This window comes from Pristis pectinata, chromosome 21 (assembly GCF_009764475.1).
Source record: "Pristis pectinata isolate sPriPec2 chromosome 21, sPriPec2.1.pri, whole genome shotgun sequence".
NCBI lineage: Eukaryota > Metazoa > Chordata > Chondrichthyes > Rhinopristiformes > Pristidae > Pristis > Pristis pectinata.
Genome location: NC_067425.1, coordinates 1,988,029 through 2,008,005, shown reverse-complemented (window position 1 = coordinate 2,008,005; position 19,977 = coordinate 1,988,029). Strand labels below are relative to the sequence as shown.

At 47.9% G+C, this 19,977-nt stretch overlaps 1 protein-coding gene across 1 annotated transcript in view; it reads left to right on the top strand.

Moving 5' to 3' along the window:
* pigs (phosphatidylinositol glycan anchor biosynthesis, class S) overlaps window positions 1–15,953 on the top strand; it is a 37,231-nt gene extending 21,278 nt beyond the window's left edge. The window contains exons 8-11 of the mRNA XM_052035468.1: window positions 6,874–7,019; window positions 10,892–10,992; window positions 11,706–11,916; window positions 12,614–15,953. Of these exons, the coding sequence (XP_051891428.1) occupies window positions 6,874–7,019; window positions 10,892–10,992; window positions 11,706–11,916; window positions 12,614–12,877 (722 nt within the window). The 3' untranslated portion in view covers window positions 12,878–15,953. The remainder of the gene's footprint in view (window positions 1–6,873; window positions 7,020–10,891; window positions 10,993–11,705; window positions 11,917–12,613) is intronic.
* The last annotated feature ends 4,024 nt before the right edge of the window (window positions 15,954–19,977 follow it).

Genomic DNA, 19,977 nt, shown 5'->3' with positions numbered 1-19,977 from the left:
TAGTCACAGACTTCCAATCAGAAAACCATCCAGCACTAGGAAGTGGTTTTGGATGAAGCTTTCAAGAGCTTCAGGCTGCAGGTTATTTTAACTCTCCTTCCCACCCCCACACCGACCTCCCTGTCCTCTGTCCTCTGCTCGGAGAGGCCAACACAAATTGCAAGAACAGCATCTCCTATTCCCCTTGCATAGCTTACAATCCAATGGTGTGAACAGTTTCGGGTAACCCACACTCCTTCCAGGGCTTTCCCCCCACACACTCACCCGTCCACCTGGTTTTCTTCTCCTTTTGTCCATCCCTCCCATCCTCTCCCCCCACCGGCTCCATCCACCCATCACAGCCTCCCCACCTGGCTCCACCTGTCACCTCCCAGCCTCCATCCCACTCCCATCGTATTGTACATACTTGCAATCCGTCCTCTTCCCCCACAGTCCTGATCCAAATTCTGGACCCAAAGTGTCAACTTGCACCTCCTGCCTCCACAGATGCTGCTTGACCAGCTGAGTTCTTCCCGCGTTCTGTTTGTTCTTCCATCACTACCCTCTGCCTCCCATCATCAGACTAATTTTGGATCCAATTAGGCAGCTCGTCTTGCATTCCATGTTCCTTAACCTTTTGAACCAGCCTATCGTGAGAGACCTTGTCAAATGCCCTATAGACAACATCTACTGCCCTTCGTCAATGTCCTTTGTTCCCGCTCAAAAAAACTCAGTCAAGTTGGTGAGGCAGGATTCCCCCTGCACAAAACTTTGCTGACTATCTCTAATCAATCCCTGCCTTTCCAAATGTACATAAATCCTGTCCAATTTCCCTACCGCTGATGTAAGGCTCACTGGCCCAGCTAATCCATGCTGCCCTTCTTAAATAAAGGAACAACTATAGCCATCCTCCAGTCTTCTGGTACCTGTCCTGTGGCTAATGAAGGTGCAAAAAATCTCTGTCGGGGCCTCAGCTATCTCCTCCCTTGTTTCCCATTACATTCTGGGATAGATCTCATCAGGCCCTGGGGACTATCCAACCTCATGTGTTCCAAGACATCTAACACCTCCACATTCTTAATACTGACATGCTCCTGACTATTGACATATCCCTACATGAACTCGCTGTTGTCCACATCCTTCTCCTTGGTGAACATAGGCGAGAAGTATTCATTTACGACCTAAAACAGAAGATTGCTGGAAACACTCCGCAGGTCAGACAGCATCTGTGGGAAGAGAAACAGAGTCAAGGTTTCAGGTCAGAGACACTTTGTCAGGACTGAGTCGGTTGGAGATGAAGAACCTGCATGGAATTAAGGCTCAGACTCTTGTGTTACTGCATAGCCACAGATTTGATATTCTACTGTTAACCAAGTCCTGCTGTTAAACAAAGGGAAAGTCTACCTGAGCTGTGGTCTTGGATAATCCCAGCTGCGTTGGAATGTGCTCACCCTTGTGTGTGATGTTTGCTGTGACCACCCCTGGCAGTCGACTGGGAGCAGCGGGTGCACTCTGAGCCGGTTCTCTAATTATGAAACTACTGGGGAACAGGAACCATTCCTCCCCTCATGACTATCCTGTTATACACGGATTTGTGTCCTTGTTCCTTGTCTGGCCAAAATATGTCTCCAGATCCTCAGCAATGTAAATAATGGCCAGTCAAACTCTCAGTTGTATCCATCTGCTACAGAAAGGTAAAGGAAAATCCTGCTGAGTAGCATCTGAGGATGTACAGGTTCCCTCCAAGCCACACTCTGTCACTCAGGCACAGTGGGCTGAAAAATTTCAGATGGAATTTAATGCAGACAAGTGTGAGGTGTTGCACTTTGGGAGGACAAACCAGGTAGGACCTATACAGTGAATGGTAGTGCTTTGAGGTGTGCGGTATAACAAAGGGACCTGGGAATACAGGTCCCTAGTTCCTTGAAAGTGACATCACAGGTAGATAGGGTCATAAAGAGAGCTTTTGGCACTTTGGCCTTCATAAATCAGGGCATTGAGTACACGAGTTAGGACGTTATATTGAAGTTGTACAAGATGTTGGTGAGGCCGAATTTAGAGTATTGTGTGCAGTTCTGGTCACCTATCTACAGGAAAGATATCAATAAGCTTGAAAGAGTGCAGAAAAAATTTACAAGGATGTTGCCAGGACTTGAGCTACATGGAAAGGTTGACTAGGTTAAGACTTGACTCCCTGGTGCAGGAGAATGGGGGGAGATCTTATAGAGCTACAAAATTATGAGGGGCATGGATAGAGTGAATGCATGCAGGTTTTTTCCCCCTCGGGTTGGGTGGAGACTAGAACTGGAGAACCTAGGCTTAGGGTGAAAGGTGAAATATTTAAGGGGAATCTGAGGGGAAACTACTTCACTCAGAGGGTGGTGCGAGTGTGGAACGAGCTGCCAGCAGAAGTGGTGGATGCGGGTTCAATTGTAACATTTAAGAGAAGTTTGGATAGGTCCATGGATGGGAGGGGTTTGGAGGGATATGGTCTGGGTGCAGGTAGATGGGACTAGGCAGAAGATCAGGTCGGCATGGACTAGATGGGCCAAAGGGCGTGTATCTGTGCTGTAGTGCTATAATTAAGACTCTAATCTTGGAGTTCCCTCCCAGACCACAGAAAGTAGCCTCCCTCCAACTGAAGGGCAGCTAAGGGTGGCTGGTCCTGTAAATAAAATAAATAAATAAAATGTATCTGGGATTTAGAATTATTTATTACAGGCAGTCCCGGGTAATGACAGGGTTCTTTTCCCGAGAACAGTTGGTAACCCAAGGTTGGAAATGAACAGAAACAGTGTGTGGGAGAGGGTCACAGAAACAGCGGTGAGGGGGGAGCAAGCAGGCACGGGAAGAGCGGCCGCCAGCCGGCCTCACTGACTTGGTGAGGGAGCGAGTGAGTCTGCTCAGCACTCCCAGCTCTGCTCAGCTCCACCCAGACCCCGATTGTTGTGGCTCAGAGGCAGCGAGGGGCGGTAGGGAGAGAGGGCATGGGGAAATGCCCCGTTCCCACCCTACTGTCCTGCAGCAGCCGGCAACTCTATCCTGCTGGTCTCCAGAGCACTGCAGTGCCATTTGTGTGTCCGTAAGTCGACTGTTTGTAACTCAGGGAGGGCGTGTAATTAGCACCTCCTGTTAGTGGGAGAGATGTCGACACTTCTGCCTTTGCATGTGGGTTTTCTTTCCTCACTGAAGGGCCTGGCTCTGATTACAATATTTTTTTCCCCTCTCCAGCAGTGAGAAAGTTTCTATATTAACAATTCCTTTCAGTGTCTAGAAAGCTCAGTTCTAGAGGTCAAGTGAAGTTGGAAGGATGATTCCTTTTCTGAAACAGCTGAGTGGTGTGAAACCCAGTGTGCAGCTGAGATAGTCAGACCACAGGCTCCAGCTTCAGTCATCAGCCTCTGCGTTACTGGTATCTGGGAAACGGGCAGTGGAGACTGAAATCAACCATGATCCCAGTTCATGATCTCCATCTAGAGAATCCTACTGCATGGGCCAGCTCAGTGAACATCAGACTCACAGGCTGGCTACATTACCCTTTATATCGATAGTCCTGCACCCAGTGTTTCAGTTGTACCACCAGAACAGAAATGTGGGGAGGTCCTTCAGGGTGTATGCCATCCTTGGATCTGAATTCAGAGTGAGGATAGAAACTGCCAAGATGTTTTAATTTAGTAGCCAAAGTAGAGTTCTTAGTTATAATAAAAAACAGAGAATGTTGGAACTACTGTGTAGGTCAGGCAACGTCTGTGGAGAGAGAAACTGAGATTGTTTTGAGTTGATGACCTTTCATCAGAACTTTGAAAAGTTAGAAATGAAATGAGTGTAAGGAAAGTCTAGAGCTTGCCGAATATCTTGCAGCTATGTGTAATTATGGGTAGATCTGAATTTTAGTTGCTGTCCATGTGGAGTTTATTTTTGGAGGTTTCTGGCAATCTTCAGACTAATTTCTGTACCAGGTTCACCTTCCACAGGATGGGTCATTGCAGCAACTTGGTGCCTTTCTTGCAGAATCCATTTGTGTTCCCTAGGGGTACAACCAACTGCCCCTTCTCTCCAGACTACCCACACATCACTCTTCCATCACTGAGCCTTTCACCACTGGGACTGTGTTTGAAATGAACCTGGACTGGATGTTTTGTTGTGTTAGAGCTGTGCTATGAACACAATTTGTGTGATGGTATGTGCTAGAAATGGAGAATAGTGTGGTGGGTTAATCTGTTCTACCTCTAGATAGGCCTGCTTGTTGGCAGAGACTTACTTCGTGCAGCATTTGTAATCTGGTTCTTGCACGTGGCTGGTGTCTTTGTGGAAATAAATCCTCTCAATTCCAGATGTTGGCACACGAATACATCGATTGCAGTTGGAAAAATTGAGTGTGAGATGGTAATTTTAGAATATCCAGTCTGCATTTGTGAAATATTGTTAAAGTAAACTGATGGTAGACATCTGTATTCAAACTAGACTTTGTGATTTGTTCAGTCTCACCATGTCCCGAAGCTCTCCAGAACCGTTGCATCCATTGCTGTAATGTTTATTGTATAATTGCTGAAATCCCAGCACCCAGAGACATTGCACTCTGTGCCAGAGATTAGTACTCATGTTCGCATCTGTTGATTGTGGTTCATTTGGGAGCACCAGGCTTCAGACTGGACATTACGGGATCGAGTCCCACTCCAGAGACCGAAATATCCAATCTTTACACTTCTGTCATTCGAGGAAAAATCAGTCTAGTTCAGCTGCTGAAATCTTATTCTGTCAGCTCTTTTTGAGCCATATTATCCTTTAAAAATGCAGCAAAATACTTGAATGCAAGTACTATGAGGGAGTACTGCACCGTTAGAGGTGCTACCTTCCAAATCAAATCTGTCAGCCCTCCAGGTTGAAGTAAAACTTCCCGTAGCACTGTTTCAAAGAGAAGGCGAGTTCACACTGATATCTTGGCTAATGCTGTAAATATCACTAGTACACATCACGTGGTTGTGATCACATTGCTGTAAGAAGGAACTTGCTTTACACAAATTACCTTCCAATTTTATTACATCACACAGCAGTCACTACATTTCAGAAAGTGACTCATTAGTGAAATAACACTTTAGGATATCTTAAAATTTGTGATAAGAGCTGTAGAAATGAAATATTTTCTTTCTTTGGCAACAGCCTGCTGGAGGAACTCAGTGGGTTGTCCGACTGAATCAAAGTTATGGTCTTTAAGAATTGTGAAATGCTACAGGAAGATGCAGAATGATTTGTGTGGACTGGGTCTCCCTGGTACAGATGTCAGTGAACGTGAGCATCAAAGCTGACAGTAGTTACCAATGATTTGGCAATGGTTGTCAGCTGTGGGCGGTGGTGTTAGTGCTGTGGAGATTGGTGCTGAGGTATTATAAGAGAAATTAAAGGGTATGCTTTACTTTGTGCCTAACTCCCGCTGCATCTGTCCTGGAGACATTGAGTGAGCTTTACTATGTACCCAGCCTCAGTACAGCGACTTGAGCAAATAATGCAGGCTAACCTGGTGTAGTTGTGAGGGAGATCTCCCTTGTCAAGGTGCTGCCTTTCAGATGAGATGGGAAAATGATGCCTTGTCTGTCCTCTTGTTTGGTTATCAAACAATACCTGGCCGTATTCAAGGAGGATTGAGGATTCATCAGGTATTCTGGTCAGTTTTAATTCCCCCCACCCCTCCGGGTACTTGGAAAACTGATGACCTGGTAAATAATTCCCACACGACTTGTGGGATTTGCTGTCGACAGGTTGGCTGCCACTTTTTGTGTAGCATTATGTACAGACTTACAAATCAAGATGCCTCTCGTTCTCTGAAATTCCAGCAGTAACAAGCCCACCCTGTCCTACCTTTGCCTGGAAGAAAACCCATCCATTCCAGGTAATGGTTTTATAAACGGTCTCTGAATGGCTTTCAATGCATTAACATTGTTACTTAAATAAGAAGACTGATTCTGTCCATAGTAAGCCAGAGTTGGTCTCACCAGTACCCTGTATCACTGAGTGTGACCTCCCTACATTTGAACTCCATTATCCTAGCAATAATCAATAACATTCCGTTAGCTTTCCCAATAATTTCCTGTTCCTGCCATTTGGAAATCATGCGTTAGCTCTGTAGCCTCTCGCCAATTAGATCATTTTTTTCTGTGATCTTTCCTACCAAATTCACATTTTCTCACATAATGCTCCATTTGCCAGATCCTCACCTACTCACTTATTCTACGTATATCCCTTTTTAACCTTGCAGAGCTCTTTACAGCTTATTTTCCTCCTTATGTTTGTGTCAGCAGCAAATGTGGCACCATACATTTTGGTGCCTTCATCCAAGTCATTTAAATAAACTATAAACTGTTGGGAGCCCACACCAATCCCTGCAGTGCCTCACTCGCCAACCAGAGAAAGATCCATCCATGTTCACTCTCTGCTTCCTGTGAGCCAGCCAGTCCTCTGTCCATGCCAATATGTTGCCTCCCACGCTGTGAGCTTTTATTTTCGACGATAACCTTTGCGCCCTGTTTCAGCCATACAGGGGCCTTTCTGCCTTTCTTTGGTTTTCTCCTTTATCTGTTTATCGTTTTTTCTTCTTTTTTCCTTCCTGTGATTGTGAAATGAATATGAAAGGAGGAAATGCCACAAAGTGCAGTGGATCTCACTCCCTGTGTGAGAATGATGAGCACGAAGGCACATCCTATATGTGTATCACTTTCAACAGAATGATAACATTCTGGGAGGTGTCATGGGGGAAAAACCTGTACAAAAAAAACAGCACACTCCAAGGGATGGATTTGTGCACTTGAGATGTTGTTCAGGAGAGTTACAGGTGAGGCAGTGAGGAGTTGACAAATGGTCATGAAACTTGAATTAACCCTTCTTTCTGTTCATTCCCAGGGTCTAATGTTGCCTCTTCCTATCCAGTTTTGAATTTTCTTCTGTACGTTCCTGAATATTCTCACTCTCCTCTGTATATCCGTGACAGCAGTGGGTCTCCTGTTGAGTCAAATGCCTTTCACAGCTCCCGCTGGGGAGGAATCATGGTAAGCTTGGAGAAATAACGCTTCAGTAAAGAAATTCTTGTAGTTCTAAAGCTCCTCTCCTACAGGTGTGGGCTTTTATCTGTAAGGATTTATTCATTTCACTATCAAATGACACAGGAGGAGGCCATTTGGCCCATTAAATCTATGCTGGCTCAAGAGCAATCCAATCAGTCCCACTCCCCCATCTTATTTTTCTGAATTTCTAACTTATTTTTTCTCTCTCTCACGCACCTTTGGTTGTCTTTGCCATTAACCCACACCAGGGGAAATGTACAGTGGCCAGTTAACCTGCCAGCACGGGGGAGCCCCACACGGTCACGGATAGAATATGCAAATTCCTCAGATGGCTCCTGAGGTCAGGATCGAACCTGTGTCCCTGAAGTTGTGAGACAACAGCACTATCTATTTCCCTTTGGCACTCGTGCAAACCAACATTCCTCCCTCAATAGACACCACCAGCAAAGGAACTCCTTTGGTGGTGTCTACTGAGTGAGGAATGTTGGTTAGGACACCAGAAGAACATCCTCTCCTTAAAATGGTGACATGGCATCTTAACATTCACTGGATCAGGTGTGACAGAGTTGAGCGCTTCATCTGACTGACATCATTCTGCCAAGGCTCCTCACCTTATGTCCAAGGGTGCAGTGTCAGCCTCAATTATAGGCTCACATCCTGGGTCACAAAGTAGGTTTGTGCCTGTGCTTACCCCACACCATAACTCCTGTACCTTGTTTGAGCCCCTTGTATCTCAGCTCATGGTGGGTTCAGAGAATTATATAGCCCACAGAAAGGAGGGAGGAGGCTGACTGGTCCAACAAACCCTTCAGCCACACATTGACCACCTGTGTCCTCTCTGGCCATCTTCTCCAGAGATTAACGACTCAGGAAAAATAATTTCTTTCCTACCAAGGTGATCAAAACCAGGCTCCAAATGACAAGCTCAAGTTCCACCTCCTTTCTCTACCAAGTTATAGAACATAATGAACAGGAGGAGGAGTTGGCTCTGGGTCCCCTGTGGCCTGCTCCCACATTTGAAAGTTCACATCTGATCTGAGTTTGGCTTGGCTCCATTTTCCTGCCTGTTCTCCATAACCTGTAGCTCCCCTGTGAACCAAACATCTGCCTACTTCCACCTTGGAATTCAGTGAATTCCAAGAGGTTCCCCTCATCCACCATGTTCCTTACATACTCAAAGAGCTCTAATAAATGTGTCCCTTTTGTAAATCCATATTGACTCTGCAGCTAATGACTTTGTAAGTGTGTGCTGCCAGTGTTTTCCCAATGACATGCCAAACTAACTTGTTTACTGTTTCCTGCGGCGTTTCTTAAACAGGGATGCTGCATCTGCAGCCCCAGCAAGGCACTTGCCCTGTTCATCTTGGTACTGTCAAAGTCGATCAGCATTCATGAAGCCACCTGACATCTAACCTAGTTTTACACTTGTGCAGCTTAAGATTTCTCATTATCCCTAACCTGAAATAGCCTGCCTCTGCAGATGGTTAGTCTATTCATCAGACTAAGTACTTCAGTTAAATCTCCCTAAAATTTTGTTTTTTTCTGGAGTGAAAATCCATGGCTTTTTAAATCCTACCTTGATGATTAATGGCCTTTAAGCAGCAGGTCATTCCTCGTTTGTATGTTTTCTGGAGTCCCTGGGATTTATTTTCCCCTTCCAGCCCTCCGGTCCCTTGCACTCCCTCTTCCTATCCATGATGAGCTTTCCCATTTCCTGCAATCGAGGATAACTTGGCATGGAGTGGGCATTTCACCCTGGTTTGTTCTTGTGTGTGGTGGTGTCTTCACCAGCTGCATCACCTGAGGACATGATCTCTGGTGTGAATGAACCCCTCTTCATTGCAAGTAGCATCCATTTTGGGGTGCTCCCTTCTCTGGCAACTGCTTCTTGGCATTGCTGCTGAAGGTGGTGGCCAGTAATCCTAAGGAGCACACACATGATAGCACAAAGGAATGCATTAGTTGCAGGAGCTCCATTGCTTCGCCAGCTTCCCAGATTTGTAACCTTGAAGCAGCATCCATAGCAACACATGTTGCTAGTTGTTCTAGCAACAGTGTCCATAGCAACAGTGCTCCCTCAACCACTCCCCTGCATTGGTTTGAATGCATCACAGCTGAAAATAGCATATAGTTTAATTTCCTGTTTTTCCATTGAGGACTCCACGTAGGCAAGTTTCATAAATCCAGGGTGATTATTGTTTCTGCCATTTAATCACTGCATTTGTAACCAACAGAGTTGATATCAAAATTAGCTGTGCACATTCGCTGCTGTATTCTATCAAACACCAAAATAAATGCCCCAAAAGCTGTCCCCTTTCACTTCCCCATTTCCCCTTTCTAGGAGAACATTATTTTAATGGGCAGTCTTGCTCATTTGACTTGCCTGTGTTTGTCACCCTTGCTCTCGCTGTGTGCCTCTTGTACTGTCTCTTTAACCCTTTATTGCCCATTGTTTCTAAGCTTTGAATGCACTGTGCTATTTTGTTTTCAGTGCAGCTACAGTTGATAGTGGTGCTCATCACAATATGTCCAACTGTGTCAAAACTGATAGCTCTGACTGTTGGCACCAGACTTTTACATTGCGTTAATCATCTCAGATCACCAATCAGTCAACCCTTATTCTTTACAAACCAGAGTAAATCCTCATTTACTTGAGATCCGGCTGATGGTGGCAGGTGTGGTGGCCCTCCATGGCTATGGAAATGTACCTCTTCCATCTAGCCCAGAAACAGAGGCTGGAACGAGGGCCCAGGTTCATCTTGTCTGTTGGTATGTGGCCGAATGGTTGAACCTGTGTAAATAGTCCCATGAAAAGCAGGAGGTTTTTTGTAGCTACTTTCATCACCTCATGTTAACTCAGAACACTCTATCTTCAGTGAAGCATAGTCATTATTGTACTGTAAGGAACAGCAGCCAAAGTGCACAGAAAGCTCCCACAAACAACAAAGTGGTGATGACCAAATGGAGTATTTCAGTGAGGAGGGATAAATGGTAGCCAGCATTGGGGAATGAAGTCAGTGACAAGGCCTCATGGGTGGATAGGGTAGTTAAGAAAGCTTATGGGATGTTGGCTTTCATAAGTCGTGGGATCGAGTTTAAGAGCCGCGAAGTGATGATTCAGCTTTACAAAACTCTGGTTAGACCACACTTAGAGTACTGTGTCCAGTTCTGGTCGCCTCATTATAGGAAGGATGTGGAGGCATTGGAGAGGGTGCAGAGGAGATTTACCAGGATGCTGCCTGGATTAGGGAGTATGGATTATGAGGAGAGACTAAAGGATCTAGGGCTTTACTCATTGCAGAGAAGGAGGGTGAGGGGAGACATGATAGAGGTGTACAAAATATTGAGAGGAATAGATAGAGTGGACAGCCAGCGCCTCTTTCCCAGGGCACCAATGCTCAATATAAGAGGGCATGGCTTTAAAGTAATGGGTGGGAAGTTCAAGGGAGAGGTCAGAGGGAGGTTTTTCACCCGGAGAGTGGTTGGTGCATGGAATGCGCTGCCTGGGGCGGTGGTGGAGGCTGATACGTTGGTCGAGTTCAAGAGGTTGTTAGATAAGCATATGGAGGAATTTAAGATAGAGGGATATGTGGGAGGAAGGGGTTAGATTGTTTTAGGAGTGGTTTGAAGGTTGGCACAACATGGTGGGCCGAAGGGCCTGTATTGTGCTGAATGGTTCTATGGCCTGGAGTTTATGAAGGGGTTGGGAGGAAGAGGCGGAGCATCACAAATGGCCTTGGCCTCCTGAGTGTTCCGTGAGTTGTGAATATCTGAAGATAACGTATCACCAACATTGTCTGTGATATGTATCATGTTTCTGGAGTTGTTTCATTGTGTTAATCTTGTTTTCTGTTCAGATTTACAATGTGGACCACCAGCAACTGAACGAGACTCGTCTCCCAGTTCCAGTGAAGGTGGACGTAGCTCGAGTGATGGAGGTGTTCCTGGCTCAGCTGCGGTAAGAAAGATGGGGAATGAAGCACAGATCTTGCATTCTCGAGGACACCAGAAAGTGCTTTACATCCACTGTTGTAACCCTTCCAGCCTCTGCACACATTGTTTAGAAGCAGCATTGAGAGGTGATCCTGTTGAAATGTACAAAATCCTGTGGAGTTTGACAGGGTAGATATTGGTCTGTCTTTTTCCTGGCTGGGCAATCTAGAACCGGGGGTTAACTGCACTGAGCTGAGATGAAAAGCAATTTCCTTTCCCAGAGGTGGTGAATCTTTGGAATTCTCTACACGAGAGTCAAGGATGTCCTGATGCAGGGTTTCGACTCAAAATGTTGACAATTCCTTTCCTCCCACAGATGCTGCTTGACCTGCTGAGTTCTGGCAGATTGTTTGCTGCTAAAGTCAAGTTGAGTTGATTGTCATGTGTACAAGTACGTTTAGGTACAGGTACAATGAGAAACTTGCTTGCAGCAGCATCACAGGCACGTAGGTACGGACACTCTTCAAGAGGCTCAGTCACTGAGTACATACAAGACCTGGATAGATTTTTAAATATTAAGGTATCGGGGTTAGTGCATGAAAGTGGCACTGAGTAAAATATCAGCCGTTATCTTATTAAATGGCAGAACAAGCGTGAGGCCCAAATGACCTCCTGCATTTCCTTCTCTTTCTTCTTTCACACGCACACTCTCATTCTTCCGCTTCTCCCCGCTGCCAGGTTGTTGATGGGCATACAGAAGGTGCAGCCCCCTCCTGAGACAGTCATCCAAAGCCCCGGGAACATGGTGGTCACTGACTGGGAGACTGATCGCCTCCTCTGGGTGAGAACAGTGGAGAACATCGCCACGGCCACAAACACACTGACTTCCCTGGTGCAACTCATCGATGAAATTGGAAACATCGTCATCAATGACAACATCGCCTCTGAGGTGGGTTGGGCAGAGAGCAGCTGTTCTCTCTCATCACTGTGTGTTGGAGTGCGGTTGTATTGGTGTCCAACCGTCCTCTCGTACCTTGCCTGACTCTCCACTCTGTCTTGGTGCAAGGGCCACTGCTGCCCTCACCTGCTATCTGCCATTATAGTGGGGTGGAGATTGGCCCCTGGCAGTGCCCTAGACTCTTCAGTTGTCCCAGGAGATAAGAACCAGGAGGACCGAGTTACTGATGCCGCTTTAGTCAGGGATCAGTGTTTCCAGATGGGGTGAGGTTGTGGATGGATGAGGAAGGTGTTCTGAATGGGAGAGTGAGTTATGAGGGGACTTGATCAAGTAATTAAGGGAATATTGTTGCCAAAGGGATGGTAATTGGTGGTGGAAGGGGCTGGTAATCCTAGATAATCTACAAACCATCTAGAAGGGAGAGTGTTGTTTTCCAGGGATCTGGAATACACTGAAAGGTTAGTGGAACCGAACTGAAGAACTGTCAAAGGGGAATTGAACAAATGCAAGAAAAGGCAAAATCTGGGTGAAAAGCAAAGAGTTGTCTAATTGGAGAGCTCTTTCAATAGCTGGCACAAGTGAATGGTCTCGCCCTGTCGTCTACTGAGAGCATGTGTATGTACTCCAGCATTAGCACTCTGCCTCCTCGGGTAATCTCCAGCTTGTCTTTCTCTCCTTGTAACTACAGGTGTACAGTGCTGTGGCTTCTGTGCAGCGATCACTTCAGGAGCTGGAGGCTGGGAGGCTCATGCCTGCCTTTCAGGCCAGCAAGAAGGCCATCACCTCGTCAGAGAAAGCCTTCTTCGATCCTTCACTCCTCCACCTGCTCTATTTCCCAGATGATCAGAAGTTTGCCATTTACATTCCCTTGTTCCTCCCGATGTGCGTCCCCATTGTGTTGTCCCTGCTGAAGACGGGAATGGACTGTAAGTGGAGGCGGAAGGTGGATTGAGGGGGAGGCACTCTGAGGATTCCTCACAGACTTGCAACATCTCAATTATGGAAGAATGTTAAATGTTAGTGCTCAAAGGGTTTTGTAAATTTTGTGCAATGTAATTTATTGGGATGGTGTCCCCTCTTCTGAATGCAATGAAATCATGCTGGACTGGAGTGCATGCAGCCTTCTGTTACCTCAAACATTCTTTTCTATATTGAACTACAGGAGGTGTCACCACCAAATTAGATCTTGTAAGCTCGATCTGTATGATTCCTTGCCCCCAAAACCCAGCCAAAGGTCGAGGCTCAACAGCAGTCATGCCTGGCACAAGAGACAGGCCAAGGAAACTCAGGACAAAGGCAGGTCCCTCCTGACATCTGTGTTTGTTACACTGGATCCTTCTCCCATTGGCCAACACGCATCTACACTCAGCTCTGTGTAGCATTGGCATTGTGTGTCCAGAGCTGTGACAGAGCCTGCATCGTATGCACAGCAGACAGAAGCCCAACTTTGTACAGTGAGTGCTGTGGTATACCCGGGATAGAGGCCTGCTAAACATTGCAACTCGTCTTCTTTCTGCCCTTTATAAGCACAGCGCATTGGCACCTGTCATTTTCTCTTGTGGACTCTCCTCTGCCCTTGTTTCTTCTTGTGTGTCTCTTCCCTTTTCTCTCTACTACATTGATCTGCCCATCCCTCCCGTCCCGGGTCCCTCCCACTCCCACTCGTCTTCACCCCCTGTGTCCATATCTGTCCAACTCCCTGATGCAAGCCCTTTAATTAAATGGAGCTGCTCTATAGTAAATGTTTTGTTCTTCTTTGTAAATACTACCTTGTATTGCTGTGTTTAATCAACTCATTATTAATGAATTCCTGCTGTATGAAGTAGCTTTGTAGATGCAAGCACAATTAATTACTTTGTAATGACGGAGGTGTTAATTAAGATTTATGAAACAGCATTACCATTTGTCCTTGCAGCAGACCTTGTTTAGGCAGTTAGAACTCTGCAGCTTCGCTTTCCTCGTGATGGGAGGTTTGCAAGCTGTGGAAACTGCACAGGGCAGTCACTGGACTGCTCTCCAGTCTGAGGCAACTTACCCAGCACGCTCAACAAACTGGCTCTGTATTCTTCAGAAAGTGTACATTTGTCCAATCTGATCAAGGTCTATAAAATAACAAAAAGCCTAAACTGTGCTGCTGTGGCCCAGGTATTTCAGCTTGGAGCTGAGTATTGATGACAAGTTCAGGACAGGACCAGTTGGCCCATTGTACATGCTGTCCCCCACTCACCATGGCTGCAGCGTAGATGGTGGGCAGTTCTTTTCCTGGGGCAATAGTGGGTCCGTGGAACAGGCTGCTGGGCCCCTGAATTCCTTCAGGCGAGATGTTCCTCGCCAGGGCAGCAATCACTGCCAGCAGTGTGGCACTGCAGCATAGGCCAGGAACCCACTGATCTGCTCTCGTTGTGATCACTTCAAGAGGGGGGGCAGGAAGGAACATTACAGGTGGTTCCCTCCCGAATGCACCAGGTCTCCCCGAATGAGATGTCCAAAGAGATGGATTCTCTGGGTTGGGGGGGGGGGGGGGGGGGGTGATGTCGGGGGTCTGGGATGTGGGGTCCAGCACTCGTCTCACTAGGCACTGGCTTGCTGGGCTGTTGGGTGTTGCCCTGCCCATCACTCCTTGTATGTGTGTGTGTTTTATTCCAAGCAGTCTCATATCACCGGTTGGAGATATTGCAAATATATTTAAAGTTTTGTGTGTGAGATAACTCGAAAGTGGTAATTACAGCTCCAAGTTCTGGAGCTTTGCTGCCAATCACCAGTGTGAAGAGAGAGCAGGAGACGGTGCTGTCTGTTTTACCTGGATTAGCTGCTGCACATTGGTTGAGATGTTAAACAAGTCCCTGCCTGAACTCTGAGGTGGGTGGGAAAGGACCCTTGATAGATTCCAATTTATCCCTCGTACAGTAATACAGCATGGAAACAGGCCCTTCGGCACCACTGGTCCATGCTGACCACAATTCCCGTCCCCTCAGCAAAGATCTCATTACCCCACAGGAGTGGGAGTTTGCTGAGTGTAAATTGGCTGCAAAGTTTCCTACATTACAACAATGACCACACTTCAAAAACACCAGTGCTGTAAAGTTTCTTTAAGTTATGAATTCTTTTATGAAAATATTGATCCCAGACAGTGCAACCCCTTGGAGTATATAGTCTATTATACTCAGGGTCAGCTGCTGCTGTTGTGCATGTAATACACCAGCTTTGGGCTGGCTTCTCTTGTGAATGTTTTATTGCACCATATTTTCTCCAGGCAGACCTGATTCTGCAAAAAGGATGGATTTTCAGTTAAACGGCCAGTTCTCCCTGTCAGTGCCCTTGTCAGCAGGGGGCAGTGAAGGCCACATTGGTGGGAGCGGCCCGCCATCCTTCTGCACTGAATTCCGGTTAAAGGTGAACTCAGCCCAGGGACAGTGTGAGACTGGAACATACTCGCACCAAGCCCCTGTTGTACAATTGTAGCTTCCTATGTATTGTACTTTTTCAGGAGTGTGCAGTTGAAATGGTATTCCTCACACTAATCCCAGCTGCAAACAGTGGTGACTGGGCCGCAGGACAGTAACTCTGTACCTGTTATAGTGTTAGCTGCCTCTGGCTTCTGAGGGCTGTGAGTTCTAGTCACTCTAGACCCTCTAATGGAGAATTTGGACTGTACAACAGGCAGAGGTGCGCTCTGTTGGCTGACAGAAGGACTTATCCACTGCCCCTAATGACCTTGGGCCAAGACGTTATCTCCCAGCTGCTCTGTAAGGTAGAAGACCCGAGGACGTTTGTGTAGGAGAAGGGGGAAGTTCCGGCTGGTTTCCTGGCTAGTACTCAGTCCTCAATATGACAAAGCGCACAAAGTGGAAGCTGTAGGAGGCCATTCAGCCCCTCATGTCCGTCCTACCATTCAGTATCTTTCATCTCAGCACCACTTTCCTTCACTAATCTCATGGTTTCATTCTATTAGTATTTTTTAAATTCAAAATAAACTTTATTCATAATAAAAGACACTATATACAATAATAAAACTGTTCAAACCTTTACATTCGTGTAGAGTTCAATTCTTAGTGTTACCTTTTTATATATAAAAAACACAGCACCGATGCCACACATGTGGCTCCCTGGGGTGATACCCCAATCCCATATTTACAACAGTTGAGTGGCTTCCTCGCCTGACCCCGCCCCTGCCTCTCCAGTGGCAGAAGAACCCTAAACTGTAGTCCTTCCCCACCGAGCCCTCGTGCTGGCTGCACCCAGCTTCAGTGCGTCCCTCAGCACGTACTCCTGCAGCCTGGAATGTGCCAGCCGGCAGCATTCCCCTATGGACATCTCGCAGTGCTGGGAGACCAACAAGTTTCGGGCAGACCAAAGGGTGTCTTTCACCAAGTTGATGACCTTCCAGCAGCAGTTGATGTCCGTCTCTGTGTGTGTCCCCGGGGACAGCCCGTAGATCAGAGAATCCTCTGTTACACTGCTGCTGGGGATGAAACGTGACAAGGACCCCTGCATCTTTCGCCACACCTTCCTCGCAAACCCACAGCCCGCAAAGAGGTGGGCGACTTGTCTCGTCCCTGGCGCAGTCCTCCTGGGGGCAGCGCGCGCTGGGGGTGATGCCCCAACTGTGCAGGACAGATCTGACTGGGAGGGCCCCTCTCACTGCCAGCCAAGCGAGGTCGTGGTGCTTGTTGGTGAGCTCTGGTGATGAGGCATTCTGCCAGATGGTCTGGACAGTCTGCTCGGAACCACCCCACGGTGTCCATCAAGTCCTTCTGCAGTGTCTGCAGCATGTTCCGTACTGACCACTTCCTGATGGACTTGTGGTCCAAGGGGTTGGTCCGGAAGAACTTTTCCATGAAGGACAGGTAGCGCGGCAGCGTCCAGCTGACTGGGACGCCGTGTGGCCATGGGGCCAGGCCCATCTTCTGCAACAGCCAGGACAGGTAGAACCTCGGTACGTAGTGACACTTGGTGCCCACGTACTCGGGTTCCACGCACAGCCTGATGCAGCCACAGACGAAGGTGGTCATCAGCATGAGGGAGACATTGGGGACACCTTTACCCCCATTGTCCAGGGACTTGTGCATGGTGACCCGTCGGACCCGCTCCATGTTGGATCCCCAGACGAACCGGAAAATGGCCAGGGTGATTTCCAAGCTGGAGGAGCAAGGAACAGGCCACACCTACGCCAAGTACAGCAGCCCTGAGAGCACCTCACACCTGATGACCAGGTTCTTCCCAGTTATTGATAGGGAGCGCCGTTCCCACAGTCCCAGTTTCTGCTTCACCTTCCCAATCCGCTCCCGCCAGTTTTTGTTGCACGGCCCGGCCCGGCCCGGCCCCTCTGAACCAGATGCCCAGCACCAAAAATCAATCAGTTCCAATCTTGAATCTACTTAGTGACAGAGCCTCCACACCCCTCGGTGGAGAGCTCCAGATTCAGTAACCTCTCGGTGAAGGCATCTCTCCTCATCTCAGTCCTGAATGACTGACCCATTATGCTCAGACTATGGCCCCTGCCTCACACCACATCCAGGGAACCGTCACCCTGCATCTACCTGCAAAGCCCCAAAATATTTTTCTACATTTAAATGAGGTGACTTCATCTAAACTCCAGAAGGGTATGGGACCATTCTGCTCAACCTCTCCTCAGAGGATAAACCTGCCAGCTCGGGAACCAACTTGGTGAACAAAACATTTGTTTCACATATCAGTGCGGCCATGGTGTAAAAATAAGGGAATGCCCATTTAATACACAGAGGAGGTGAGGTTTTTCTGAGGTCGGAAATCTTCGGACGTTTTCATCAAAGGGCGGAGGAAGCAGACTGTTGGGCTCAGATTCTTGATAAACGAAGGTTACGGATGGATGAAGGGTCATGAGGAGCAGGCAGGAATGTGAAATTGAGTTCAAAATCAGATCAGCCTTATTGAATAGGGAAGCAGGTTAAAGGAATGAGTAGCCAACATTTGCCCTCCTGTGTGGCCCACATCACAGCAGTAATGACACATTCTGGGAAGTCCCTAGATCGTGGAAGATCATGGTTTGACGAGAGATTGGGTGGTGCTCAGCTCCTCATGCTGCAGATTGGGTTGAGATTGGGTGGTGCTCAGCTGTATTGTAGGAGACTTGGGGGGTTGGGGGCTTCTCACTCTGACTTTGGTACGGGCTTCAAGTGAGAGGAGAACCTGCCACCGGACATAAATGTGGTCCTGTGGAAAACAGGAAGGGTGTTGGAATTAGAATCAATTCCCAGACAACGCCATCTCCTCGGGACGGAGGGTGACCCAACCTCCACTCTGGGTTCTGAGGTGGGTGATGTTACTGTGGGGACTGCCACGGGTAGGGCAGAAGTAAGCTGTTGGGGTGGGTAGTGTGGGAGTGATGTGGCCCTTCCGCCGTTCACTCATTGCGTGTGTGGCCAGTGCATGGACTCAGCTTCTGAGCGCTGTACCGAATGCTCCTCCACTGTGAGCGGTTATGGGATTCCCACGAGCCCGTCAGTAGGGGTGCCGCATTTGTTCAAGGGGCCTTTGAATTCACCCTTGAATCTTTTCCTGTCTGGTGAACTCTTCCCACGACAGAGCTTGGAACAGTTCGGGAGTTTGGTGTCAGTTATGGGAAATGTTGTGGCCTGCTCACCGTAGTCGAGTGAGAACCGGGGAGCGGATGCTGACACGGATTTACTGATCCTTCCCGAGGATTTGGGGAATGTTGTACAGATGGTGATGGTACCTTTCTGGTGTCTGCTGTAGGTCATCCAGAGGTTTACAGGAGGGTAGGATGACTGCTGTCAAATCGAAGTAGGGCAGAGCTCTGTACAGTACAATGATCAGCTGAGAATGGATTTGGTTGGGAAATTATGTGTGGTGCGGGGAACCATGAGCTTTGAATACCGCCAAGGGAACATTAATATTAATTGTAGTAGCCATTCAAGACTTCAGCTTAACATCTTGACTGAAATGCAGTTACGGATGGTAATATTGTTCCCTCATTTCTGCACTGGAGTGTGACTGTACTTAACACAAACTTCCTGCTGTGGGCCTGGTCCAGCCACACACTCCTACCCTGCTTCCAGCCGGGTCAGAATCAGCTTTATTATCACTGACATATGACGTGAAATGTGTTGTTTTGCGGCAGCAGTGCAGTGCAAGACATAAGGATCTATAAATTACAGAAAGAAATAAATAGTGCAAAAAAAATAACGCGGTAGCGTTCATGGGTTCATGGACCGTTCAGGAATCCGATGACGGAGGGGAAGAAGCTGTTCCTGAATCATTGAGTGTGGGTCTTCAGGCTCCTGTCCCTCCTCCCCGGCGGTAGTAGCGAGAAGAGGGCGTATCCCGCGTGGTGAGGGTCCTTAATGTCACACTGGAAGTCTAGACAAGCTTGATCAAAGAGGCAGAGACTGAGGGACATCTCAAAGGAAGAAATTAAGAAAGAAAGTGAATTCCAAACTACGACAGCGCTCGCTGTAGAGATTAAATTCGGACCTGATCATGGAACCAGAATTGGGGTGAACAGAGACCTGAGAAGGTGCAGGGCTGCAGGGGGAAGGGTTCATAATAAAGGTGTGAATTTTAATGTCAAAGTGTTACTCCCTCCACCCATGTATATTCTATTTTTATTTCGAATTGAGAGCTTGCTCTAGAGTGCTGCAGGTCGGAGACCACGGGACCCGCGCCGACCATCAACCACACATCCGATACCAACCCCAGTGTGTTCGCCCCTCGTTCCCACCAACTCCGCCGGATTCCAGCCCTCGCTTCTGCCAGATTTGGATGTGGGTCGAGGGTGTCCAACAGGTGTGTGGGGTGGCCCCGGGCTGGGGGTTGGGAGTACACCAGCACGTGTTGAGGGGCTGAATGGCCGGTTGGAAGTCGAGCTGCCTCGCTGTGCGGAGGAGCTGCTCCCCGGCTGCGGGCTTGGCTGCCGAGCCGGTGTAAGGCCGCCGCCTGCCGCATGGATGACGAGCGGCGCTGCAGCGGCGGCCGCGCCAAACCCGATTGTGTGAATGAAGCCGCTGCCTGCGGGCGGCACCATCGCCACCAGCTCGGGGGGGGGGGACCGGG